General features: G+C 33.7%; 1 protein-coding gene across 4 annotated transcripts in view; it reads right to left on the reverse strand.

Annotated features, from left to right (window-relative positions):
* Positions 1-27,591, reverse strand: part of LOC145260273 (serine/threonine-protein phosphatase 4 regulatory subunit 3-like) — a 100,836-nt gene that overhangs the window by 51,633 nt on the left and 21,612 nt on the right. For all 4 annotated transcript variants that reach the window (XM_080118108.1, XM_080118110.1, XM_080118107.1 and 1 more), the window contains 3 exons: positions 26,583-26,638; positions 24,551-24,649; positions 22,040-22,663 (listed from right to left, as the gene is read on the reverse strand). In XM_080118108.1, coding sequence (XP_079974234.1) covers positions 22,040-22,663; positions 24,551-24,649; positions 26,583-26,638 — 779 coding nt within the window. The remainder of the gene's footprint in view (positions 1-22,039; positions 22,664-24,550; positions 24,650-26,582; positions 26,639-27,591) is intronic.

Below are 27,591 nucleotides of genomic sequence, written 5' to 3' on the forward strand. Positions count from 1 at the left end.
CCACGGTAATGGTCTTTGGTATGGTTTCAAGTGAGAGTCACATGCCATCTCGCATCTTGAAAGTTAGCTTGAAAGTCAACACCAAGGTGTACCTGGATGTGTTGAGTGTGTGATCCTCTGGTGCAATTCGATAGCTGCTAGTAGACCATGGGTGTGGCAGCAGGACTCGGCGCTGGCCCTCAAATCCAAAGAGGCCCAGGCTTGGCTTCAGAAAGAGTGCTACAACTTTGTACCCTTCTCTCACTGGCTCCCCTTCTCCCCCAACCTCAACCTTCTGGGACCACTTTGGTCATACATCGAGAACATCAACATGATCTCCCACAATACCAAAGCCTGCCTGATTGGCTCCATCCGCCAAGTATTTGTAAACCTACCAAAGCTTGTGGAAAAGACATACTCCAGGTTCCAGACCCATATCAAGGCGGTGATTGAGGCTGAAGGTGGCTACATTGAACAGATGTCAGCTCTACTACATAATCAAGTAACCTGAATTGATTTTTTCCAATAAAAGTTTTAAAATAAAGCTGTAGTGTTTTCTTTAGCTTTAGGGTAACAAATTTATCGTTCCACCTTGTAGATAAATAGATTGATTATAACCTTTATAAAAAAAAAATATTAAAAACATGTTTATGCATTTTTTTTTTTTTTTTTTTTTTTAAATGAAACACCAAGTGCATGTAACTTTTTTTCACATCAAACAAAAATAGAACTGGTATAACAAAGTATTTATGAACTTTTTTTTTCAATAGTATGTTTATGAATTTTTTTTCTCTTTTTAATAATAAAAAAAAAAAACAAAAAAAAAAAGTTCATAAATATTTTTTAAACAAAATCTAAAATAAAAAGTCAATTTTTTTAAAGTTATATTTTTATGTTTGATGTAAAAAGAAAAAAAATTAACACTTTTGATGTTTGATTTAAAAAAAAACAAAAAAAAAAACACCAGTTGATAATAAACATCTTCTATATATATAAAAGCCAAACGTCTGTGTGTATGTATGTATGTTTGTTTGTAACGCTAAAACTTTTGAAAGACGGAACCAAACTTGACAAATTTGGTATCATATCGAAGCCCCATCACCCGGATGACAAATATCGAAATTTCACGTCAAACGGACCACTAGAAGTTGGTCAACTGATCAGTTATCTTCGAGGGGGGCCCCCAAAAAACCTGTCATTATCTATATATATAAAAGACAAATGTTTGTTTGTAACGCTAAAACTTGAGATGAAAGATTCCTCTCCCCTAAGAATAAAACATATGTTCAATATCTGCTTTTGTTTTTTCATTGTTTATACGGTCCCGAGCAACGCCGGGTAGCCCTGCTAGTTTTTATTATAAAGGTTATAATTTGTTATAAAAGTCCAAATAAAGACGGTTTGAAGAAAACTTCAGTAAATTTTTACTTAGTTTCCACTTAACATTTTCCTTTAAAATGGTGAGGTTTTCAGGTATGCTGAAAACGAATTTTCTGCAAATAAGTAGTTTTCTGGATATTAAGCAATGGAATTCTTCATGTGAAAAGTGGTGGCCATTGTTGTACGTGAAAGCACACGCGCCAAAATGTGCGATATGTTGATACTTTCAATCATCAAAGTGGTCCAGACCTTTATAGGCCGCCCATCTATCCAATAAGATTTGTATCCCTGATAGAATCCACAAATTAATTATTGAGACCGTTGAACGTGACTCAAATCTGTGTAATACTACCAGAGTTTATAGCAGGGATTGAGACACGTTATTCATGATAATTAATTTGTGGATTCTACCAGGCACATGAATTTTATCGGGTGGATGAGCGGCCTATAAAGGTCTGGACAACTTCGATCATGGAAAGTATCAACATGACAAAATTATTCATGAAGAAAACTTTGTTGGCATGATTAACCCCCGATACACATACAAACCATAGGTTCACGGTCCCATCGTTAAAAAAAGAAAAAAAAAAAAAAAAAAAAAAAAAAGTCGGACAGATAAACTTTTGGAATGCATATGATGGAATTCATGTAGCAAAGAATGGAAAAGGAGAAAGTCTTTCCCCGTATAATCCAAAGCATTCACGCACAATATTTGCTAAAAATAAAAAAAAAAATAAAAAAATAAAAAAATTGTTTATATTGTTTAAAATTAAAGATATAAAAGGTTTAGATTGTTTAAAATTAAAAATATAAAAGGTTTAGATTGTTTAAAATTAAAAATATAAAAGGTTTAGATTGTTTAAAATTAAAAATATAAAAGGTTTAGATTGTTTAAAATTAAAAATATAAAAGGTTTAGATTGTTTAAAATTAAAAATATAAAAGGTTTAGATTGTTTAAAATTATAAAAAGTTCTATTTATATTGTAAAAAAAAGAAAAAAAAAGTTCTGTTTATATTGTTTATTATTAAAAAAGAAGTTCTGCTTATTCAAACATGTTAACTTCTGAAATACCAATATTATTGTTTACATAGTAACATAACAGTGATATGGGGAATTTGGTTCTTTTTATGTGATCAAGAGTACTTTGCCACTCAATCTCCAATCTTACCTAATTTTTTTTTATTTGTAATGCAAACTAATTGTTAAAATAATATTTTTTTGTTTTATTTCTATTGTTAGGAGTGTAAAAAAATAAAATGTATAAATCTATTTAAAAATAATAAAATAAGAATGATGATCCTATAAACTGTCGATTAAAAAAGAAAAATTTTTTAAAAAGAAAGAAAAAAAAAGAAAGAAAAAAAAAAAGAAAAAAAGAAAAAAAAGAAAAGAAAAAAAAGAAAAGAAAAAGTGTTTATGGCTTTGTTTTTATTTATTTATACAAGCGCAAAACCGGAAGTTGTAAAGCGGGAGTGAATGGACAGATTAAACACCAAGCAAGACAATTAGTTTTATATTTTTAATAGATTATGCAAGAATGCCTTTAAAGAGATCACATTTTCACAAACTTTCAAATAAAATTCAAGAAATAGCGGTTGTTTACACAACACATCACATGCATGTCTAGAATATTATAATGATACCGAGAGCTTTTTGACTTAGTGAGTCCTATCCCTGTATTTAATTTTAATGTGTTCTTATGATCCTGGAATGAGTCCTCACTTATGGAACGAAAGTGATTGAAAATGAAAAAAAAAGTGAAAATTTAAAAATCTAATAAAATAGTTCTCATTCAATTTAGCAGGACAAAAAAAAAAAAAAAAAGTTTGAAACTGACTTTGTAGGAATGCAAATCAATAGGAATAACTTGTTCTTGTGAGAGTAAAAATGATGTATAGAATAGAGAATCCGTGTTCACACACAGCTGTATGAATATTAATTCTAAATAGCATTGTTAATTATTTTATTCGTTTTGGTTGGTTTGTTTTTTATTTTCCTTTTAAGCAAGCCTTCTGTTAAGTCTGGTTAATCTTAAAATAAAAAATATCAAATGCCACATTTTTTAATTGGTTAAATCTGGATAGTTTCTAAAACAAGTTTGTTGATATGAAAAAGGCATGTGTACAATGATTTCTTTTTTGATTAAGAAGACAAATGAACCATATTACTTAACATTTACATTTTAGTTCAAACCAGAAATTACCTTCTCGTCTACAGTTTCAAGGATTCAAAATCACTTTGAAACTTTATGTTCAGTCATTGTAGCCGTTCTATATTCAAAGTTACCCTTACATATACAATCACTTTGATGAGCTTTAATGGTTTACCAATTGAACCTGTAAAAATTTTATCCCCCTCTTTTTGGATCTGTGACAAATTCACTTTCCCATGAAGAATTATCTTCTATCAGGACTAGTTTAAAGTAAATGAAATCAAATAAAAAAAATAAATTGAAGACAACACGATGCAAATTTACACAGATTACAGATAGAGAAAGCTAAAAAGTTTTATTTGATAAAAAACTTAAATCAACACCCACTTTTTACCCTATCCAGAATAATTTGTTTTTAAAAATTTTTTTAATATGTTTCACAAATCCTTTTCATAAAATTAAATTATTTAGTTATAAAGAAAAAGGTGGATAGGTCTGATTGACTGCCTTATAGCTTACTTGAAATAGTAAGAGAGGTAAAGAAAAAAGTTTGATAATTTTTAACTTTTTGGTAGGAGGGGGCAAAAAAGTTTAAGTAATATCAAAATCTTATTTTGCTCATTATTTACAAAATCTTGATTACAATATGCTTCAGTAAACAAAAACCATTAAACAGATACACACCGATTTTCTCTGCTTTTGCCCCCCCCCCAAAGCATCACGTTTTAAAAATGTACTATAGATAGCAACTTAAAAGGGTTTATTTCACAATACCATAAATACATGAAAAAAAAAAAAAATTACAGGCTTCAAAATTGGCACAGATTTAGAAAATCCCCAAAATAAAATCTCTTTAGAAAATTATCTAGAAATGATAAATTTCTTTTTCTAAAAGTTAAGCACAACAATCAAATCAAAAGTTTGGTTTTGAGACCGTTTCAAAAGGTAATATATTGAGTAAAAGGTTAGTCTAATTATAAAAGAGAATTATTTGTCCAAAACAAATCTTACAATCAAGAATTTATTTCACTAAAAATTTTTTAAGAGAAACGTTTTTGCTAATTTCGTTTCCCTTTCAAAACAATCTTTCAACCCTTTATGGAGTTATGAAAATAAACAAAATTGAATAAAATTACACCAATTGAATTTTAAGTGGGGAAGGAGAAACAGCAAAGTTCCGACTGAACAAGATCATATTGAGAGAGCAAAAGGTGTTTGTGCAGTATAATGCAATTTCAAATAAATGCATTTTAGGCAAAAACACTTAAAAAGATCATCTTCCTCGCATTGCAAGATGGTTCACTAATATTTTGTACAACACACATTAAATAATAATAGAAAACTTGACTTTTAATTCCACCACTTTCCTCATCAATCAAGTTTTATCACAAAGATACATTATCCAAATAAATTGCTAAGAAAATGTGATCAAAACAATAAATGAATCATTATTCATCTGGTGTTTTATTATCCAAAATTTCTATTCTATTTTCAGACTACCATTTGAAAGAGAATAAATGAAGCTTTCCATACGGAATTTGTGCAGGATTTTCAATTTTACTCATTTTATTTATAGAAAGTTACAGTTGTAAAGTTATAACTTTTTTTTTTTTTTAAATGGAGAGTAGATAATACAGTGGATGTGTTATCGGCAGCTCCAGTAACTCTCGCTTATCCTATTTTGTCATTCAGTCCTCATTCAATGAGTGATTTTTCTGACAAAGGGTGAAGAAAAAGCTGCTTAAAGGTCGGTAGTACTTGGTGACCAGTAGTCTGAGATGTCGGAAATTTTTCTGTCTCTGTCCTTGTGGCCATGTCACTAGTAAGGGTGCTGGAGGTAAACGTTTTGTCTGGGCTGACGTTATCCGCCTGATAGTCAGGGACCCGAACCTTGGATTAACCACTAAGGAGGCTGTTCTATCAGCAGGTGCAAAGTACTGGGACTGCTGTATTGCCATTTGGTGAGTGGATCTGGACCATGCAGTAGTCTCTGGTGGGGCCTCTCGATGCCATACTAGTGGGTAATTGTTACGGTTTTACCTTTTCGTGTGCTACAAAAAAAAAAAAAAAAATTTCCTGTCTTTTTCTCTCTTACTTTCCCTCTCTGTACTGCTCTAACCAAGTATGCAGACCTATTCCACAAATCCCAAAACCTCAACATGAAATATCTCCAGAATAAAAACTCAATTAAACCTAGAACTCCATCTTCCAACGTAGACCCCTACTACCAGGTCTCCTTCTCCAACATCAGGGGTCTACGTTCCAACCTTCCAGAGGTTGAAACCCAATTACAGGAGACGAAACCGGACATATTATTTCTAAGTGAAACTGGAATAGGGCCGACCACTTCCCTAGATGAGTTCATAATTAACGGATACTCTAATTTAACAGCTAAATCTGACACCCAAGATCGCCATGGGCATGGAATATGTGCCTACATTAAGGATGGCTTCCCGTGTGGCAGAGATATCTCTAGAGAAGATCCTAATTTACCCTATATGTGCTTCAGGGTTGCACTTGCTAACACCACTGCATTTATATTTGCCCTCTATAGGCCCCACAACGGCGGAGTTACTATCTTTAAGAGCATATCTGAGAAAATAGACCACATACTGTCTTCACATCCCTCGGCTAACATCCACATCTGTGGTGACTTCAACGTCCATAACGTGGAATGGCTGACCCATTCAAATAAGGCAGATGATGAGGGGAGGTTTTGTCATGATATTGCCATTGCTTATGATCTCACTCAGATTGTTCGCGAACCCACCCGTGTGCCCGATAGACCTTTTTCTCTCAACTTCCCCTGAGCTATGTTCATGTTCCGTTCATTCTCCTCTAGGATCCTCCGACCACTGCGTCGTATCAGTTAAGATAAAAACAAAATGTAAGAAGTCCCCAGACGTACCCCTCCACCGTACTGTATACCGATACTCTATGGCTGACTGGGATAGCTTCCGTACATTCATATGTGATTTACCTCTGCACTCCATGTTTAAAAAGGAAGTGTCCTCTATAGTATCAGATCTGACCGAATGGTTAATTGTAGGCATAGACCAATTCATACCATCTAAAAAATTCCAACAAAAACCTAACAGCCACCCATGGTTCTCCCCAAAATGTGCTGCTGCTATCGCGCACAGAAATCACTTTTTCCATAGCTACCAACGTAATAGATGCACTGAGACTAAAGCTGCTTTCAGGACTGTCAGCAACCACTGTAAAAGAGTAATAAAAAATGCAAGAGAGCTATATGCCCAGTCTGTTAAATCCAAGGTAGCTGATCAGCGGCTTGGATCCCACCAGTTTTGGCAAATAACAAATAGGATCCTAAACAGAAGTGTGTGTTCTATCCCAACCATTATCAATGAACCAGAGGTTATCTCGTCAGCGTCAGACAAGGCCAAACTATTTGCCAAGAACTTTGCAGCTAATTCTACCCTATGCGACGAAGGCCATCAACTCCCCATATTTCCTCCTATAACACAGAACAAGCTAGGTAACATACAAATATCCGTGCATGAGGTCGCCAAGCTAATCAAGAACCTAGATTCCAGTAAAGCAACTGGCCCTGATGGCATCCCAATTATAGTGTTAAAAAAGCTTCAACCAGAACTTGCTCCCATACTTACGAAACTATTTAAGCGCTGCCTTAAGGAGAAGTGCTTTCCGACTCCCTGGAAGACCTCATCAGTTTGCCCTGTATTTAAGAATTCAGGTGATAAGTCATCTCCCTCTCAGTACAGACCTATAAATCTCCCGTGTGTTATGAGTAAGTTGCTGGAATCCATATTAAATAGAGAAATAGTCAACCACCTCAGCAGGAATAACCTTCTTAGTGACACACAATATGGTTTCCGCTCTGCAAGATCTACCGCAGATGTGCTGACGGTTATATCCCACAGGATTAATGAATCTCTTGACAAAGGCTTCCTTTCTAGAGCAATTGCTCTTGACATATCAAAGGCCTTCGACAAAGTATGGAATAAGGGTCTACTTCACAAGATTTCCAGCTACGGTATAACTGGAAATGTTTTCTCAATCATTAAATCATTTCTCTCCGATAGGCTCATAAGAGTAGTGGTAGATGGACAAAAATCGGAGGCCTGCAATATAAATGCTGGAGTCCCTCAAGGGTCCATCCTGGGCCCAACTCTCTTCCTGATCTCCATCAATGACCTCCCTAAACACATACTTAAATCATTCGTTGACATCTATGCTGATGACACGACCATCTACGGCAACACATCAAAGGCTGTAAATGACAAAGTTCTCTCCGATTCTCTCTCCTCTGATCTTGAGCGCGTGGTTCAGTGGGGGAAGATGTGGCTGGTTACCTTTAATGCATCCAAAACCAAACTCCTATCCTTACATCATCAACGCTCTGATCCCCAGCTGGCATCAATTGTGATGGATGGCTCTCGTCTGGGTGAGGCCCAGTATTTTGACAAGCTTCTGGGTTTGACCTTTACTCCTGATCTGAAATGAAACATGTACATCAAGTCTGTTGCCAAGGTCGCTGAAAAGATGGTGGGATCCTTCTACCGCTCCAGAAGATATCTCACTACTGATGCAATTCTCTATCTATATAAAAGCCAAGTACGTCCAAGGATGGAATACTGTTGCCATATCTGGGCAGGAGCTGCTAAAAACAGCCTATCCTGCCTTGACAGAGTACAAAATAGACTTCTGGCTTAGTGGGGGATGCCCTTTTCTCTACCCTGCGACCTCTCTACCACAGAAGAGACGTTGCGAGCCTATCCTTGTTTTATCGTTATTTCCATGGCAGGTGCTCGTCTGAACTCCAATCTCTGGTCCCCCCTCGACAATCTTTCATGAAAAACACCCGTCTAGCTGAATCCACTGTGAAAAATTTCCCCCACTCTTTATCTGTGCCTAAATCAAAACGCGGATTCCATGAACAAAACTTCTTTCTTAGAACTGCACGCCTGTGGAACTCTGTTCCGTCTGCCTGCTTCCCACCGGACTACAACTTGGATGTCTTCAAGTCCAACGTTAACAAATTCCTAATGAACCGCCCCCTTAAGTAAACACTTCATCAAATATCCACACTAACGTAATGTACTTGCAATAACCCTTATCCCTGAGTGGCTTCCGGGCCTTGATAAGTGGTGATCACTGTGTAAAAACAAAAACAAAAAAAAAAAAACCCAAACTACAAATAAAATTCTTTAAGTTTAACAAAAACGATTACAGGCAACAAAATAACATGGAAATATTTCTAAGAAATTGTAACCCTTTTGTGTCAGTATGTTTATGTTTGTATTTAGACAGTAGTTTTTCATTTAAACATTGTTAAAAATAAATTTTCAGCTTAATTATACTTTGTTTTTGTTTTTTTTCAATTTTTCTAATGATTGTTTTGTTAAAATCACAAAATTATTGTATGTTCCATTCTTCTTGATTCAACAAAAATTGATTATTTGATTTTTATAACAAGATTATGTGAAACAAACGACAAAATAAGGTATAATTTAACCAAAGATATGTTTTTAACAATGCTTTTGTGTGTGTGTGTGTGTGTGTGTGTATTACACACACAGGATGAAAAAGAGGGGATCTATTAGTACCTCTTGATTGTCATATATATACACACATTATATATATATATATATATATATATATATATATATATAGATATACATACATATATATATACATACATACATATATAGATATACATACATACATACCTTTTAGAGTTTTCAAATATTGGACAATTATGATGTCTTAATAGATTCCCTCTTTCTCATCCTGCTTTCATCTGATTTACATCAACCCATTCCTCTCACCGATTCTCTTAATTACTCTTTATTTACATAATAGCTCCAGTTCTCTCCAAACTCTACAACAAATGCCTTAATGAAGCTTGCTTTCCGGGCTGTTGGAAAACTGCTTCTGTGGTACAAGTATTCAAGAATTCTGGCGAAAGAACTGACCCATCAAATTATAGCCCCATTAGCCTCCTCCCACTTTTTGCCAAAATATTTGAGACCATAATTAACCATGCTCTAGTTAATCACCTTACAGATGCTAAACTTCTGACTGACCAACAATATAGATTTAGACAAGCCCGTTCCACAGCAGACATCCTCACTAATCTCTGAACGTATATACCATTCACTGGACAAAGCAGGGGAGGGTAGAGCGGTAGCTCTAGATATATCTAAGGCTTTTGACAAGTGATGGCATGAGGGTCTCCTCGGGAAAATTAGATCATACAGTATCACTGGTAGAATACTTAACATAATTAAATCCTTCTTAGATAAGAGAAAAATCCAGGTTGTCATCAATGATTGTACATCTAAACAATATATAAATGCGGGAGTGCCCCAGGGATCTATCCTTGGACCTCTATTAGTTCCTAATATTCATAAATGACCTCCCCGACAAAATTGCCTCTGAGATGGGTATATATGCTGATGATACCACACTCTATAGAAAAACGATTGTTACATGAAAAATGGCTTAAATAACACTGGTTCAATATTTAAATTTTAAAAAAATAGAAAAAAAAAAAAAAAAGACATCTCACACCACGATTCGAACCCAAAACATTTAGATAATGAACCAACGCGCTAACCAACTGAGCTAACGCGACGTACATGAAATTTAGTCAGTTTTTCAACTATTTAAAGTAAATCAGGTCATGACCTCATCTGACGCATGCATAGAATCGGTCGTCATCACGAGAGGACCGTTTTTGTTGACCCCTCCCCCTGTCGAAAATTGTCGATTTCAGGGTAAAAAAAAAAGAACGTTTTTGGCCAATTTTTGGAGCGAAGGATGGAGCTTTAATATGATACAGAGTTTGTGAATTTTTGTTCTGTCTGTCAAAAGTTTTAGCAGACACACAAACATACACTTTCGCTTTTATATTTATATATATATATATATATATATATATATATATATATATATATATATATATATATATAGATGATAACCATGTTTTTAACTTGGAAAAGTGAAATTTCCTCAACATTTATATAAAACATTGCGAGAATATATCTGTTTAAAATATGTTTAAAGCTGCTATGACCAACTGAATTAATGATTATTAACGTTTTCAGAGCTAGATAATACTTAGGCCAGTGTTTTTTTTTTGTTTTTTTTCCTCCTAAAAATTTTTTTTGTAAAGTAAAAATTATCCAACTAATTGCAAGTCTAATGTCTATTATACAGAGGATGTTTCTTTCTATTATAGTTTATAAATTTCAAAAGTGACCACAACTTTACTTGGTCTTATTTCAATAGATCAAAGAATGAAAAAACAATTTCAAAGACGTAGGCTCATCTTCTGAATGGCTTCGAAATTTTTTTAAATACTGATAGGGAATGTTACTTTTGTAAAAGTCACATCAAATTGAGGGCCAAAGAAAGAAATTTTAGTTTGTTGCGAAATCCTACTTTTAATTTTTTTTCATAGCGAGTTTAATTTACCCTGAAAAAGATTAAAATGAGACAAGAATTACATTTTTGTAAAGTGCATTTTATTTTTTCTAAAATAATATAAAATTTTTAATCAGAAATAAATGAGAAATTGCCAGTTAAATGAAATATGAAATGCAGAGGAAATTCAGCTAAGTCACATAAAAGTAATCAATCAGTTGGAAATGCTAAATATTGCTGTAGATAAAGGAGACCTACTGCAGGAGGGGGGGGGGATCAGAAATGCTACAACAAATAATGAGGGTACTGTTAATGTAAACAGAGGTAGAGGCACACAGTCAGGCATTGCTGTGGGAAAGAGGAGAGGGGAAGTTAGGTATTGCTGTAAGGGGATATAGTTAGGGATGTTATTGTAAATAAATTGGAAAGGTACAGGCAGATAATGTTGCTATAAAGAAAAGGGGTACAGTAAGGCACTCTAAGGAAACTGAAGTAAAAAGAAATTCTATGTGACTATACAACCATGGTTATAAGGCCATATATAATCTCTAAATAGGAGGATTACTACCTAAAAATTGTGATGGTGGTGGAGGAGAATAGTTGTAAACAAGACATAAAATAGGAGTGGGACCAACATCTGAAAGGATCAGGGTGAAAGTAATAATAAATAATAATTTTCAAAATCCAGTTTAAGTGTTAGTCATTTTCTGACAGTCCTCCTTCCTTTTAATGAATTAATATTAATTTTAGGCCAAAGTGTGAGATTTGTAAAAATGTTATATTTTCATTTTTATTATTTAATGGGTTAGGGAAGGAGCATTTTAGGATCAGCATGAAGATAAATATCAATAAGACAAAATTACTGATAGCAGGTCTTCTTCCAAATGAAAAAATAATCGGTTGTCCTCAACACAGAAACTCTTAAGAGGTCAATCAGTTCAAATATCTTGGTTCCACAACAGGCCAAGGGGAGGAAGACATCCTCAACCACATCAGCAATGCTTGCACTGCTTTCTGTCGACTTTATGGTTCTGGTCTCGAAAAGATATAAGACTGAACACTGAAGTCAAAATCTAGCAAGACCACATCCGCACCATTCTCCTTTATGGCTGCGAGATGCGGCTTATGCGGGCAAATGGCCTACACAGCATCCTCTGTATCCACTGGCTATAGCTTACCCCCAGCAGTATAATTCACACTCATTGCAAGATCCACTTTCTTTCCAAGCCCGACACCTTTGTTGGTTTGGTCATGCCCTTCAACGACACCCAGGTGATTTTACTTGTGAAGTCATCAACCTAGCAGGCTAGAAGAAACGTCATGGTGGCCAACTCAAAACCTAACTCAGGGCAGGGAAGCACAGATTCTGGTCCCTCATCTTTACAGAGTTCATCATTGAAACTGAATGGCTTGCACACATAAAGCAGCCTTTAATCGTTGTGCTAGGACAGCCAGTGCTCGGAACATAGTGAACTTGTGGGAAAGAGGAGGCCCAACCAACCCATGATGATTTATACTTACAGCATCTCCCACCCCCCTCCAATGGAACTGAGGGTGTAAAACTTTAAAATCCTAACTGAATCGTAAACATTTATATCTTCACATATGAAGGCAGAGAAGCGGTCGTCTTTGCTTCGATTTAGTTTCACAAAAAAGGCCAACAAACACTGGAAACCAGGTATTTTTTAAAAACTCAATTTTAAATAAAAGATAGAGACAACGTCCGTTTTAAAATCTTGGATATTATAATCTACGCACGCCCATTTTGCCTTTATATAATAGACTAGCCTGGCGTTGCCAGGGTGTTTGGAGGCATGTGTTTAAAAAAAAAAAAAAAAAAAATTAAAATAAATAAATAAAAGGTAGTAGTAGGCAGCCAGGCTCGAACCCGTACCTCGAAGGAGGAAAATAATGTGAAAAAAAAAAAAAAAATGTGACGTTTTTGCTATTCTGTCGATCGCTAACCCAGAAGTGACAAATGTTTAAATCAAGACTAGTCAATCAAAAAGAGAGGATGACTTTGAAAATATCAACGTAAAAAGCAACTTCTCCCTGTAGAAAAGTGCCTAGTTGAGGGTGAAGGAATTAATGTTTTAGATCAATTTTTCGATATTTGTCGTCCAAAGGGTCGAGCTTCAAAACAATACTGATCTCGTGAGAATCCGTCGCCTCTGTCGAAAGTTTTAGGAAGGCATACATACAAACATTTAAACAGACAGGTGCGATTTATATCATAGACTAGCAGAGGTATCCGGCGTTGCCCGCATGTGTAGTAAGGAACCCCCAAAACAACAGTAGGAAGCCCAGGTGGAGAGAGGTGTTGAAGAAAAAAGTAGAAATAGCATGGAGGGAATGAAAACAACAGTAGACACACCGGGTGGAGATAGGTGTTAAAAAAGTGGTAGTAAGTAGGCAGGCTCGACCCCGTAACGCGAAGGAGGAAAAAAAGATGAAAAAGAAACGTAACATCTTAGCTAATGCGTCCATCGCGAAACAAGAAGTTGCGATCGTTGGAATTAAGTGTAGTCAATCGAAAGTAGACGATGACTTGTGAAAATGTCGACGAAAAAAGCGACCTGTGCCTGTGAAAAATGGGCATGGTTAGGATGAAGCAATTAATGTTTTTAGTCAATATTTGGATATATGTTGGCAAAGAGCTTTCAAACGATCCCAATTTCATCAGTTTTAGTTGCGTGTGTCGAATGTTTTAGTGAGACATACAAACATACACACTAACAGACAGGTGAGATTTATATAATAGACTAGCGGGGGTGTTTGGAGGTGTGTGAAAAAAATCTTAGTAGGCAGGCAGGCTTGAACCCGTGACGTCAAGGCGGAAAAAAATGAAAGAAAACCTGACATCTTACCGCTTCGCTGTGATGCGAACGTAAATGAAAAGCGTTCAAATTTAGCGATGTCAATCAAAAAGTTGATTTGCACAACTAAGTTAAAAATCACACAGATGCAGAAATGAACGTTGGCCAGTTAAGCTTTCCACTTTTTGCCGTTTTATTTATTTGTTTCCCCACAATGTTGGGGAAAACAAGCTCCCAAGTAAAAGGTGGAACTCTGGCAGTGTCCAAATGGATAACAATTGTTTGATATTAAGGGTTTTACCCATATTAATCAAAGCTAACTGCTTTTTTGGACGTCCCGGCGGGAAAGCCGTCGAATCGACTTTGCTTCGATCAGTTTCGCTTTATTTATACGAACGAACCCGTGAAAGGACGGAATATAGGGATTTTTTTTAAAAGTCTATCAAAATAAATACAGAGATGACGTCTGTTTTTGAATCTGAGATATTATAAACTAGGAAGTATAAGAAAACTTCTAAATAAATGTAACCTTGTCAAGAGCCCCTCCGAAAAAAGCCTTTCTTGGACATACAAAAATGCATGCAGCCGTTTTGGCTTACCCGGCGTTGCCCAGGTGCTTGGAGGTGTGTGTGTGCTGTTAAATAAAAAAGAAACGTAAAGGGTAAAGTTGGTAGGATCGAACCCAAAGCCCTGAGGCGAAGTTTGAAAATAAAATCGGCCAGCCAGAATTAGTTACTGAAAGATGTTTGAATTTATATAAGTAAGAACCAAATTGATAGGTGCGTGCACGGAAGTCATAGAGCGTTACAACGACGACGACGTAAGCAATAGCTATTCAGCAAATGAGGTCAATGATCAGGTTTGTTTGTTATAAGCGAACTAAAAAAAGAAAAAAAAAAAAAACGAATGGTAAAACGGGGGGGGGGGTTCCAAAACATTGAAAAAAAAAAAAAAAAAGAACTAATGTAAGGTAAACGAACGATGAAAACAGAAAAACGAACACGTGAAAAATGGCTTAAATAAGCCTGTTTCGATATTAAAATTTAAAAAATCGGTAAGTACCCGGGTGTTTGGGTATGTGGTCGGGGGTGGATAAGTGAAGTAAGTATTAAAAAAAACAAAAAAACAAAAAAAAAAAACAAACGTTACATGAAAAATGGCTTAAATAACACTGGTTCAATATTTAAATTTAAAAAATCCCGGGACACACACACCACGATTCGAACCCAAAACGTTTAGATAACGAACCAACGCACTAACCAACTGAGGTAACGCGACGTACATGAAATTTAGTCAGTTCTTCAAGTATTTAAAGTAAATCAGGTCATGACGTCATCTGACACATGCGTAGAACCGGTTGTCGTCACGAGAGGACCGTTTTTGTTGACTGGCTTTTACTCCAAAGCATGACTACTGTTGCTGCTAATTTTTTATTCAGGTAATCTAGGCTAGTCATTCCAGCAATCTAGGATTCCAATCATGATATTCAAGCAATCTTACATGTTAGCTAAAAGTATCCGAAATAATTCCTGGAGTATTATTTGAAACAAAAAATAATAAATCAATCAATAAAATGGATTGTTACAACTTTCATTTCTAAAGATATGAAATTTGAATATGAACCTAAAAAGATATTTAGTAAAATAAACTGGATTTTTTTTTATATCCCTAAGTCTGAAAAAAGAAAAGTTTGTTTACTTTTTACAAAGATATTCAACTAATACTTAAAAACAAATGAAACGTGATCACCGTTTTCCTGAAATTTTAACTAGTCTGCTTTAATAATAAATCTGCATAACAAAATTAGAATTTTAATTGGAAACATTTTTTTTTTTCAGACATAGAAGTAATATTAAAAAGAAATTACTAGTCAAACTAAAACGTTGTTAAAGAAAAAACAAGTGTTTTTTTACTTTTTGGTATGACAATTTTTTAATAGTAAATAATTTGATTCCCAAAATGTTAGACCGTCAATAATTACTAGCTTAAAAAGATTTGATTTATACTGAAACTGAACTTTGTTCAATATTAATGAAAAAATAAACAAAATACAATTTATTAAAAAATAATTGTGTTTTTGCCTTAAAATAAATATCAAGTTTTATTTTTTTTTTTTAAATCTTTTTGTGTAAATACAATTCTTATTAGTAAACAAAGTTGTTTGTTTTTTTTTTTTCTTGTTTTTGTTTTTCCATTCAAGATTTGGAGAGGGAGGAGGGGGTTACTATTTAAAATGGTATGGTACTGTTCATTCCTAAGAGGTCTTTCCTGTCCTAAGATTTGACCGTCTTTCTGAAGTATGATTTAAGCTAATCAACCAAGAGAATGCCAATAGGGCTGCCCAAGTACTTTTTGTCAGACTACACTTCATCTAGTGCACTAAATTTTTACCCTCACCACCACTTCTCGCATAGGAGATAAATTTTATCAATCAGATTTCACAATCTTAATGATTGAAAATTGTGACCAAGTAAGTTTTATTTATTTTTTTTTTTTAATTCTAAATAACACAAGAAATATTTCAGACACTTCAGTCTGACTGACAGACCCAGATTACCTGAATGATGGGAATCAGATGTTGCTTGAAATGAGGGATCGAATAAAGAATCAACAGTAGCAGCATTCGTACAATAAATAGTAAATTACTATTTATGTATACCAGGCATGACCACTAATGCTGCCGGTTCTCTATTCAGGTAATCTAAACCCATCACTCAAACAACCTCCGATTCCCATAATTTGGACCTATTGGTTCAAAGTATTTGAAACATTTTCTATGATATTTTTTAAAAAGCCACAATTTTCAGTCTAAAAGATTATATGAAATTTGATTATGGATTTAAAGATATTTGCCAAAATTCTTAATCCCAACAAGCCATGAAATATATATATAAAAAAAAACTGCATTGACCCAAAGTATTTGATTATTTATGTTTTGCAAATAAATAATTCAAAGTATAGTATCTATTCTGACAACATTTGAATAAGAAATTCTTCTAAACTGAGGTAATTTTTTTTAATTTTGTCACAATCCAAAACTATTTTCTCTACATTCAAAAAAAAAAAAAATCTTGTATCTAACTGTACTCTGAGGAGGTTAGTAAATGGGAACAACAATATTTTCTATACAACAAATTGATTGATATTTAACTCTGTATCACAAACTGAACTAGTTTACTGTACAAAAAGGGCTATTTTGATAAAATTTGAATATAAAACAAAATGTAACCTTTTCTTTTTATAAATGCATTAGCAGAACCCATTTCATCCGATGGCTCCCTTAATACTGATGATCCATTATGTGAAACAGTTGCATTGGGACCACTCTGTTTTTAGTTTTTCTGTCCTAAATATATTTTTGTTTTAAAAAGTTAAGCAAATGTTATTGAGGAAGCTTACTCCGAAGGTCATAATAGTTAACATTGTAATAAAGTAAAATATTAAATAAAATTTATGTTTTTTTGGTAAGGAAAAAAAAAATTATTAGGTTATAACCACAAAGATTTGAGCGATTCTATTTATAATCATGTCTAATAAGAACAAAAAGAACAAATCAAATATTTTTTCACAAAGATATTTTTCGGTACTTGTGCAGAATTTGAACTAGATGTAACTAACTGGCCACTCAGCTTTGCTCAGGACATGACGTCAACTGCTGGTTTTCACTGAATGTCACAAATTATCAAAGCATAACGGTACTCAAGGAAAATACTGAAGAAAACATTTAAATATAATAAAATTACCAGAAAAAAAAAAAAAATATGAAAATAAACAACAAGCTACCATAATGTCTGTTTTATTCGTTTTAAGAAAACAGATTTTTTTTTTTTTAACAAGTCCTTATGTCCATTGCTGGCATTTCGTCCTGGTACGTCTCCAGCCACATACATTCTTAACAGTTTGTCGATGATGCACTTTTCGCCATAAGCAACTGTTAATCCAAGGTGGAGATCAACATCTTGTATAAAGTTGTTAGAAACAGCTGTTTATGGATGCGTGGTTCGCTTAGTTTATTAAAAAAAATTTTCTCAATAGTTTCCCCAAAGATCGTCTGCTCCTTTGCCGTACATTGATTGGCTGTGTGGAGTCTTATGTCAGATTACAGTCAAACCTGAGCACGACATTATGTTCCGAGCAAAGCCGAATGGACGGTTAGTTATGTTTGGTTCAAATTCTGCACAAGTACCTTTTTTCTCCTGATTTTAATTTAATAGTACGGCAATAAAAATTAAGAGATCTTCTAATAGGAAAGTATATTTAAATTTGTGCAATTAAGGAAATATTTGATTTATAAATGACATGTAATTTATAATACAGAATGTCCAAAAACTCACTGAATCTTTGATCATTTCAAATGACCACTACATTCCCAAGACTTCACTAGCCTCGACTTTTTCTTGGAGATATTTTAAAGAAAGAGTCCATGTTAACAAACCCCAAACCCTGCAAGAATTGAAGGAAACATAGGGAACAAAATAAGGGAGTTAAATCGCAATCCAGAGATTCTTCAATCTGTCATGCATGTTTTGGAAAGAGCACAAATATGCAAAGTTGAAAATGGGCAAGATTTAAAAAACATTTTTCATAAAGATTGTTAAAATTTTGCATTTTTTTTTTTTTTTTTTAATTTCCCAATGTCTTAGTCAGATTGTGTTAAAATTACAGAAAGATATAATCAAAAATAAAGAATCTAAGTTCAAGACCCTTCAGTGACTTTTTGGACACCCTGTACATAAGACAGAAAATGTTTAAAGACGATTTAATTACACTAATTGTCAGTCAAGAAACAATTATGAATATGATTTGAGATGTTTTATTTATAGAAGTGATTAAAATTATGATTAATAGTCATTCCAGAGAAGCAACATCCAGATATCCACTTATTCTTTGAATACAAGTAGGAATCCATTTTAAATTAAAGTGAGAGTGAGGAAGCAGTTAGGTTTTCAAATATAATGTTGTATATTGGAATCAGGATTAAAGAAATGAAATGCTTAAAATAATTATACCTGTTAAGGATAGAACTTTGTGATGGAAGGGGAATGAAAGAACTGAATTGATAGAGAATTACTTTTTTGTGGTACTATGCATTTTATAGAAGTAGTTTGTTTGAAATAAATGTCATTTTTAAATGGAGATGAAATATGCCCATAGTTTATTCAAACAAGCTGTAAGAATTTCTAGAAGTGATGAGCAAGTGTGAAGGATTTGCTTAGGAAGTGTGTGGCCATTTTCCTATAAACCTTATTTATTTTTTATTTTTTTTTTTTTTTATTACATTTTCACCCCAAACAAGGCAAATTGCCACTTTGGTGTAGGGGGCTACTATCAGGGGCAACAACTACTGGGGTACTATGTAGGGATTTGGGCAGCAAGGTGTCGGTTCACGTTACACTTGAACTTCTGCACGTCAGTACTGTTGGGGAAGCAGGGACCTGGAATGGAATTCCAGAGTCTTGCGGTTCTGGGGAAGAAACTATTGGAGTAAAAAGATCTTTTACATCTAGGGACCTCTACAGTGTGGGGGTGGGATCTAGTAGCCTGTCGGGTTTGTCGAGGGTGCTCGCGTCGTGGGGGCACAAGTGATTGCAGTTCGTCAGAGCATTCACCACTAAAATACTTGTAGAAAAGGCAGAGGGATGCAACATTTCGTCGATGGGACAGAGGCTGAAGCTTAGATGCCAGTTCAGGGCCTATCAGGTTTGCGACTCTCTTTTGAACCTTGTCAAGGAGCGAGAGACTAGTAGCAGATGCACCAGCCCAGATGTGGCAGCAATACTCCATACATGGGCGAATGGTGGCCTTATAGAGGTACAGGATACTTTCGGGTGTTAGTAGTTTTCTAGCACGGTAGAGAGAGCCTACCTTTCTTGCAGCGGCCCTGGCAATGCCTTCAATGTAATTGTTCCAACTCATGTTTCCTGTGAACGTTAGGCCAAGGAGTTTGAAAGATGGACTCTCAGATAAAGAGTCGTTGGCCATTGCTATGGGTGGTAGAGAGGGTTTCTTGTAAATGCAAGAGAAAGTCTACTTTATTTTATTATATGTATAAACAATTCTTTTCCTTGTACCCATAAGTTTTTTCTTTGTTTCTCTTAGACAATTTCAAATTAGATCACTATTTTCAGTGACACGGGATTTATTTTTAAGAAAAAGTTTTGTTTTTGTGTTTTAATTAGACTGCCAATATGCGGAATGTATCTATACATATAAAAATGGTTCTATCTTACAGAAAAAAAGGGTTACTTTTATGTGAAAGTTTTTCCAATTGGATGTATCATCTTTCTAATCAATACTGTTCACATTTATTACATGCTACCATAAGCAAAATAATTCCAATTATAATCAAGTTACAATTAGGAGAAAGATGAAAAATGGGGACAAGAAAGATTTTTTATCAAACTTCTACCCAGTTTACACACATTTCTAAGAAAACATTGAAAATCATTTTTGGTCTGTTCTAACCAAGGATACCATAAAATATCCTGCAAATTTTAAAAATTGTTTGACATAGTATCTGCAGATGTTTCATAGCTATTGTCTTTGGAATATATTTTAAATAATTACAAATCAAAATTATCTACATTTTGTTCTTTATTAGTTAACTAGCCTGGGTGGGTTTGGAGGTGAAAAGAAAAAAAAGAAAAAAAAAAAAAAAAAAAAAGTGGTAATAGGCAAGCAGGTTCTAACCCATACTGCGAAGGAGGAAAAGAATGTGAAAAAAAAAAAGAAAGAAACGTGACGTCTTTGCCGTTGTGTCCATCTTTAATTAAGGCTAATCAAGCGAAAATAGGGGATGACTTTCGAAAATATCGGCGACCCCCCCCCTGTAGAAAAATGCCCAGTCGAGGGTGAAGGAATTAATATTTTTAGCCAGCTTTTCAATATTTGTCATCCAAAGGGTCAAGCTTCAAAACGATACCAATCTCGTAAAAATCCGTCGCCTTTGTAGAAAGTTTTAGGCAGACATACATACAAACATACATACATTTAAAGAGACAGGTGAGATTTACATTATAGACTAGCGAGGGTGCCCGAGTGTTCATAGATGTGTGTTGAAGGAAGAAAAATAAAAAGTTGTGGTAGGCAGGTAGGCTTGAACCCGAACTGTTGACGCAAATGTGGAAAAGAAGGCATGAAAAACCCTGGCATTTCACCGTTCGGCCATGGCAGGAAAGGGAACTGAAAAACGTTCTAATTTAACAATTAAAAAGTTAAGTGACATGTGCGTAAATTTAATGAGGTCAAACATCACGCTATAGGGGAATGAAATCCTGCACTTGACTTTGGCTGAGAGACCATTTTTTTTAATATTTTTTTGGTTTTGCTTCCCCAAGATGTTAGAGGAAAACCAGCTCCCATACATAGGGTAGGGTGTCCAAATAAATAGCAATCGTCTGATATGAGGGTTTTTTTTTTTTCCACACAGTGATCAAAGCTAATTACTGGCGTCCCCGTCATTAGTTTCGCTTTTTTATATGAAAACCAGGAACAAACAGGAATGAAGGCAGAATAGTGGGAATTTTTAGCGTGTAAAAGTCGCTCAAAATATATTTACGACCTTTCGTAAATTGGACATATTATAATCTAGACAGTATATAAAAAGTTCTAAGAATGAGTGACCACCCCGAGCTACCCCCCCCCCCAAGCCGTTGCCAGACATACGAAAAAACTGCACAAACACATTTTCGCTTTTATATAATAGATATAAAAATTGTAACTTAAGCATCATGTGTAAATTATGGGCTTTATAAAAGAATGTATAAACGCTTCGGAATTTGATTGTAATTATAATAAAAAAATATTTATTTTATTTAGTCATACTCAGTGTATATGTTTTTTAAAATAAAAAATAAAATCTTTTATATAAAGCTAATTTTGTATAATATATGTAAAATATGTTTAAAGAGATCTTATTTCACCAGCCCAAGACAAGTTGTATAATTGATAATCATGCAGAATCTCATACAATCTGAAAATGGTTATGTAATCAGTCACCATTATAAAAAGAATGTATACCAAATATCATTAAAAACATCAGAAAACCAAAAGTTGTTCACCTGTCATGAAATAACATGTTCTGTCACCACAAGAAAGACAAGACATTTGCATACATGGTACTAAATCATGTATAATTTGCCCACTCTTAAAATCAAATTTTACAGTTTCAAGGAAAGCAAAAAAATAAATCCCCACCAAATTCAAAGAACTCTTATTTTACTGATCAACGTGTATTTTGAAAAACACTGCCTGAGAGGAGAAACTTTGCTAGCAAGATAAATAAAAACCAAACTTACCTGTATCATTGTGACAATTTCTACTTTGTTGAAAAATATGAATGAACTTAATGTTGAGAGCATGTTTTCTTCAAACACTGAAGGTGTAGGTAATATCACATCCTGGATATACTGTACTCTGTAAGTTTGGTGAATTTTGTTCCGCAATTCTGTATTTGTGATGGGTATAACTTCTTTAAATCGTGATGTGTTTTGTAAGTATTCGCGGTGTTTGGCTGGTTGAGGTAATGAGGAATCGTATTCTAAAATCCCAACAACATCAAATATAACATCATCACCAAACATGATCTCAAAGAGCGAATTTTTATTTAGCAAAAATATGCTTTTAAAAATGTCATAGAGATGATGTAATCCATTTATATTATCAAGATCCTCACACATATGAAATAAGTCTATGAGTTTCTTAATATAATTTTCTGTTTCTATTGCAACGGAGAGTTTCTCTCGTCGGATGGGCGACGGAAGCACGCTGTTGAACAGTTCTGAGATCTCCTCCAGTTTGCTTAAATCACATGGAGGCAGTTCAATTGGAGGAGCTGCATCAGGCATATCCTCAAAACGCTCATCTTCGGATTCTTCCACAACATCTTGGGTTATGTCAACTGAGGGATCTTTGCCTTGTACCTGAAATTTAGAAGAAATTATTTTAGAAAGGAATCTGCAAAATTATCCAGTAAATTTTTTCTTAGGTGAAAAAAAAATTTTGGTTGATTTGCTTGTTTTCAAGACAGATGAAGTCTTCCTCAGAAAGAATACCTATCATATAAGGTATGGTGATCTACCCCAGCGTTTCCCAAAGTGGGTTTCACAGAGACCCAGGGCTCCATGAGTAAAGCTAAGAGATTTCGGAAACCCTTTCTTAAAGAGGACCAAATGCTTTATATGCAAAAATTAAATAACTGCAGACAATTATTGATTTTTTTTTTTCTGGAAATAGATACGATACATAACTACAAGTGTAAAGGGTTTCAGAATGGTTCATGAAAAAGAAAAAAAAAAAAAAAAAAAGGTTGTAAACACGAAAACATAGTAAGAAATCTAAGTCAAAATTTGCAATTAATGTTTTTTATATTTATTTTAGAAATTGTCTTGCTAGTGCTCCGTGAAAAACTTTTGCTCTGCTCAGGGGCTCCATGGTGTCCTGAAGTTTGGGAAATCCTGATCTACCTTATTGTGTCAGTCACTACATAAACTCTTCCCAACACTATGAATAGTTATAAAAGTAGTAACAGAGAAACTTGCTTTAATCAATATAAAAGCAGTTTCTCTGACAACATATTACTTTTGTATTTTTTGTAAATAAATCAACTTGTTAAGTATACCTCCTTGTTTTTTGGGGGGTTTTTTTTGTCCTTTAAGGTCACATCATAAATACAGTGTATAAAATTGTACTTAAATTGTACTTAAATTGTCCTTAACCTTAGTTGGAGAGATTGTAGATGTATATCTTTCATTGGAGAGAAAGACTAATGCTTTACTTCTTATGCTTACTTTCTATTTAACAAAATGATATGCAGACATCAGTAACATTCAGCTTAGATTATTTCTACATTTTGGTATGCCATATATTTTTATAAATTAATACATAGTTCTACTCATGTAATGAGAACCATTAAAGTAAATGCTGAAAATCAATACATAAAGTATATCTCCTCAAAGCATTTTAGGTGGACACATGAAAAACAAAATATATATAGATGTATGATTGACCTTCCCATTGATTTGTAGGAGTTCTGCCATAACAACTATGTTGCTCTGAAATCCACACAAATGATTTGTTTATAGTGATGAAGGCTTTGTGCAGAACCAATTAAACTTTTTGGTACAACTGCTACAGAATAATCATGTTGACACACTGGTTCTTGCTAGATCACTGAAGTTAAGCAATGATGAGCCTGCTCAGTAACAAATGGCTAACCACTTAGGAAGGCTAGGTGCAGTATGTACCACGCCAGTGTCATAGAAATTTCCAGGTTGGTATCTGGAGTTGCATTTAATTCATTGGGAGAAATGCACTCCCAGTTTTCATTAAGACATGCCTTTAAGAGAAGGAAAACTGATGTAAAACCTGAAGTCTGCTCTGTCTTGTGACAGTGATTACATTATATACACACACACACACACACACAAAAGCAATTGGGAACCGCTTATGAATTAGATATTCCCATGAAGCTTCCTTCTTTGGAGGAAGTTGTTTCAACCTGCCAACCCGCATAGGGTGAGTGTCACTTTGGAGGTAGCATTAGTATTGTGTAAATGACTACAATAAATCTGATAGGATTTGAATTGATTTGGTAGTACTCAAGGATATCCACTGTCAATTACACACCTGTAAAATTCTTGGAAAAAATAATTTGTTAAATAATCAAAGCCATCATCATCATATTTAAATAACTGAAAATATTTGGAAACTTATTTTGAAAATGAATTAATAAATTTATCACATTTCCATAGATTTCAGTTTAAGAAAAATTGCTAATTTGACAATTCAAAGAAATAGGATATAATTACCTGGCAAATTTTCTCCCAGATTTCATCACAACCAGCCTTCTCTTGAAAACTCAATGCTAGATCATAATTTTCGGCCTCAGACCAAACTATGAGAGTTTCCTGAAAAAAAAGAAAAAAAAATTGAAACAATGGAAGACATTAACAAATTAAAAAGATCATTTACACATTCAGTTGCCAACAAACAGCTAAGATATGTTAACCAAAATCAAGATAAATATGAAACCATAATAAACATTAATAAATATTGAGCAATGTCTTGAAGTCACATTCTTTTAAAGTTTTTCAGGAATTGGCAGATTTAACTCAAACAGTGCATTTAAATTGCAATTTTTGCAGCACTTTAAACAATGTTAAAATGTCTTTTTTTTTTTCTTTTTCTTTTTTTTTTCAAGAATCAAGGTTTGTTTTTAAAATTTGTCAATTTTCCAGACTATGTAAATATTTAGAGAAAGACCCCCCCCCCCCAACAATTCTCAATAGTAGACATTAATAATACTGAAAAATTTAAAACATTTTTTTAAAGTTACTATTTAAAAACAGCAACTAACTGGCAAGTTCTTGTCACTGCAATCACCCCGGGCAGATAATCAAGCATGGTGATTCTAGGTTTCTTTGTCCTCAATTACAAGTCACTCTGGACTCCCAAGACCGGAGATGTTGGGACATGGTACAATTTTGTGGTCAGCTTTTACCTGTGCAGTTGATTGTCTTGTCTTTTTCAATAAGTGGTCAGAGGCTTCGGAGTTATTGGGTTGTGTCAAGGTATCCCGGTCATGGCCAAATTAGCACAGTTTCTTTCTGATGAGATCTTTTGTGATTGGAGAAAGATTTACTGTCTGGTGAACAAGTGTGTTCCTGGCGAGCAAGTCAAAAGTTTTAGAATAGACTGCCATATTCTCAGCATTTACAAAAGTTACAGTTTTATTCTATTTTCTAGAAATTAAATTACAAAAGTACAAAAATAACGATGACAAAAATAAATGGTCATTTAAAACCATACAAGAAACAAGAGCATTTAAATAATTCCTTTAAAATCAGTGATAATTATTAAAAATAAGTTTTATTAAATTGTTCAATATCTCATAATGGAAATTGAAACTCGTGTTTTATACCAATGTATATTTTTATTAGGAAGCTTATCTGGCATTGCCTGGATTGAAAGGAGAATTAACATAACACAGTAGCATAGGACAATGTTTTAATATTCTTTGTTTAAATTAGTTATTTTTGTTGATGTTACTTAGTAGATCTTAGGGAACTGATAAATCTCCACAAGAAAAAAAGTTTAAATATCTAAAATTAGGTATGGTTTTGCACACACAGGACTCATTTACAACATTAAAGTTCTGGGATCAAAATCTTGATTTTTTTTTTTTTTTTTTGTTTAGGTCAAATAAAAGTAATTTGTTTTAATGTTTCTTTTCTGTCAAAAAGAACACAATTAATTTGAACCACAGGAGTTTCAAACTGAGCCAAACTCAAAATGATGGATGTCATCATCCATTATCATTTTCTGCTACAACTCAGTTATATATGTTGATGTGCTGGCATTCATATACAAAACAGAATTTGCGTCATAATATTGATTCTACAGAGAATAAACAATTCTATTTTGAGGTTTTCTTGAAACATCTTGTACAACAAATTTTGAAATAAAAAGTATTTAATATAAATTATATTTTAGATTTATGACATATGATATGCATCATTATTCAAGATGTATTTCAAGATGTATTTCAAAGATTATTAATTACAATCTTTTTCTTTTTTTATTGGTGAGATTGTCACGTTTGATCAGTGAAATAGTTGATATCTAGTTTTTCTCATTGTTTACAAAAACTGGAGAATATCAAAAATGCATTAGTGAAGGTTTTCGCATTAAGAATTTAGAAAACAAGAATCAAATCATTTTAGTAATATGAAAACCTTACCTACAAGAGGTAAGAGTTCTTGTTGAAACAGAAAATATCAGATTTATATCCTTATTAAAAATTAAATATTAACAGATATAAAATAAACAAAAAAGAATTACTTGTTGTTTTTGATAGGCTGTATCAGGTTGTATTTTAGACTCCAGCAGTGGTGAACCTGAAATGTCAAAAATATTAATTTAGAACAAATAATATTAAAACAACTGACAAGAGAATAAGAAAATAGGAAATGCTTGAAGAGGCATTCCTAAAGAACATGTGATTTTTAAAAAATCTATGTATTAATACAATAGCATGCATGTTATTTTGTGCGTCACACTTACATCTTTTTTCTTTCGAGTGACTATTTTTTAATTATGATCTTCCTTTTTTGTAATAAATAATTTTACCAAGAATTATTCATAAGTTTTGGTTTCAGTTATAGCTGATGGCATTCAAGTCATCTAAATAATTTTACCAAGAATTATTCATAAGTTTTGGTTTCAGTTATAGCTGAAGTTATATATACACATTTTTTTTTCTTCATAAGTTTTGGTTTAAGCTAATGCACCTAAGTCATATGGATATTTTTTTTTTTTTTTTTTGACATCACAACTTTACAAATATATAAGAATCGATAGAAAATTGACTATAATAATATATACAAAATCTGCATCATTTAAAATATATTTAAGCATATTTTATAACCGGGCTATGCCAGGCGTCTCTGCTAGCTTAGATAAATACTTTTGCAGTTTTAACAAAAAAGCTACAATATCAAGGCATCTCCATTTACATTGAACACCCACCGAATGCTAACATCAATATATTACATATGAAAAAGTCCGCTGTGGAATTTCCACATCCCGCTAGTGCAGAGAAAACCCATTTTAACAGGGCCATACCCTAATCTGACAGCAACACAGCCAACAACTAATTTTATACAGTTGTGTTCTTCATTGTTCATTTCCATTTTAATAAGATACAACAAAAATTGGTGCACAGAGAATTATAACAGTTTACTTTAATATAAAAGAACTTTGCAGCTAATTCTACCCTATGCGACGAAGGCCATCAACTCCCCATATTTCCTCCTATAACACAGAACAAGCTAGGTAACATACAAATATC

The sequence above is a fragment of the Euprymna scolopes genome, chromosome 36 (assembly GCF_053919585.1).
Source record: "Euprymna scolopes isolate OS-2025 chromosome 36, ASM5391958v1, whole genome shotgun sequence".
NCBI classification, from domain to species: Eukaryota; Metazoa; Mollusca; class Cephalopoda; order Sepiida; family Sepiolidae; genus Euprymna; species Euprymna scolopes.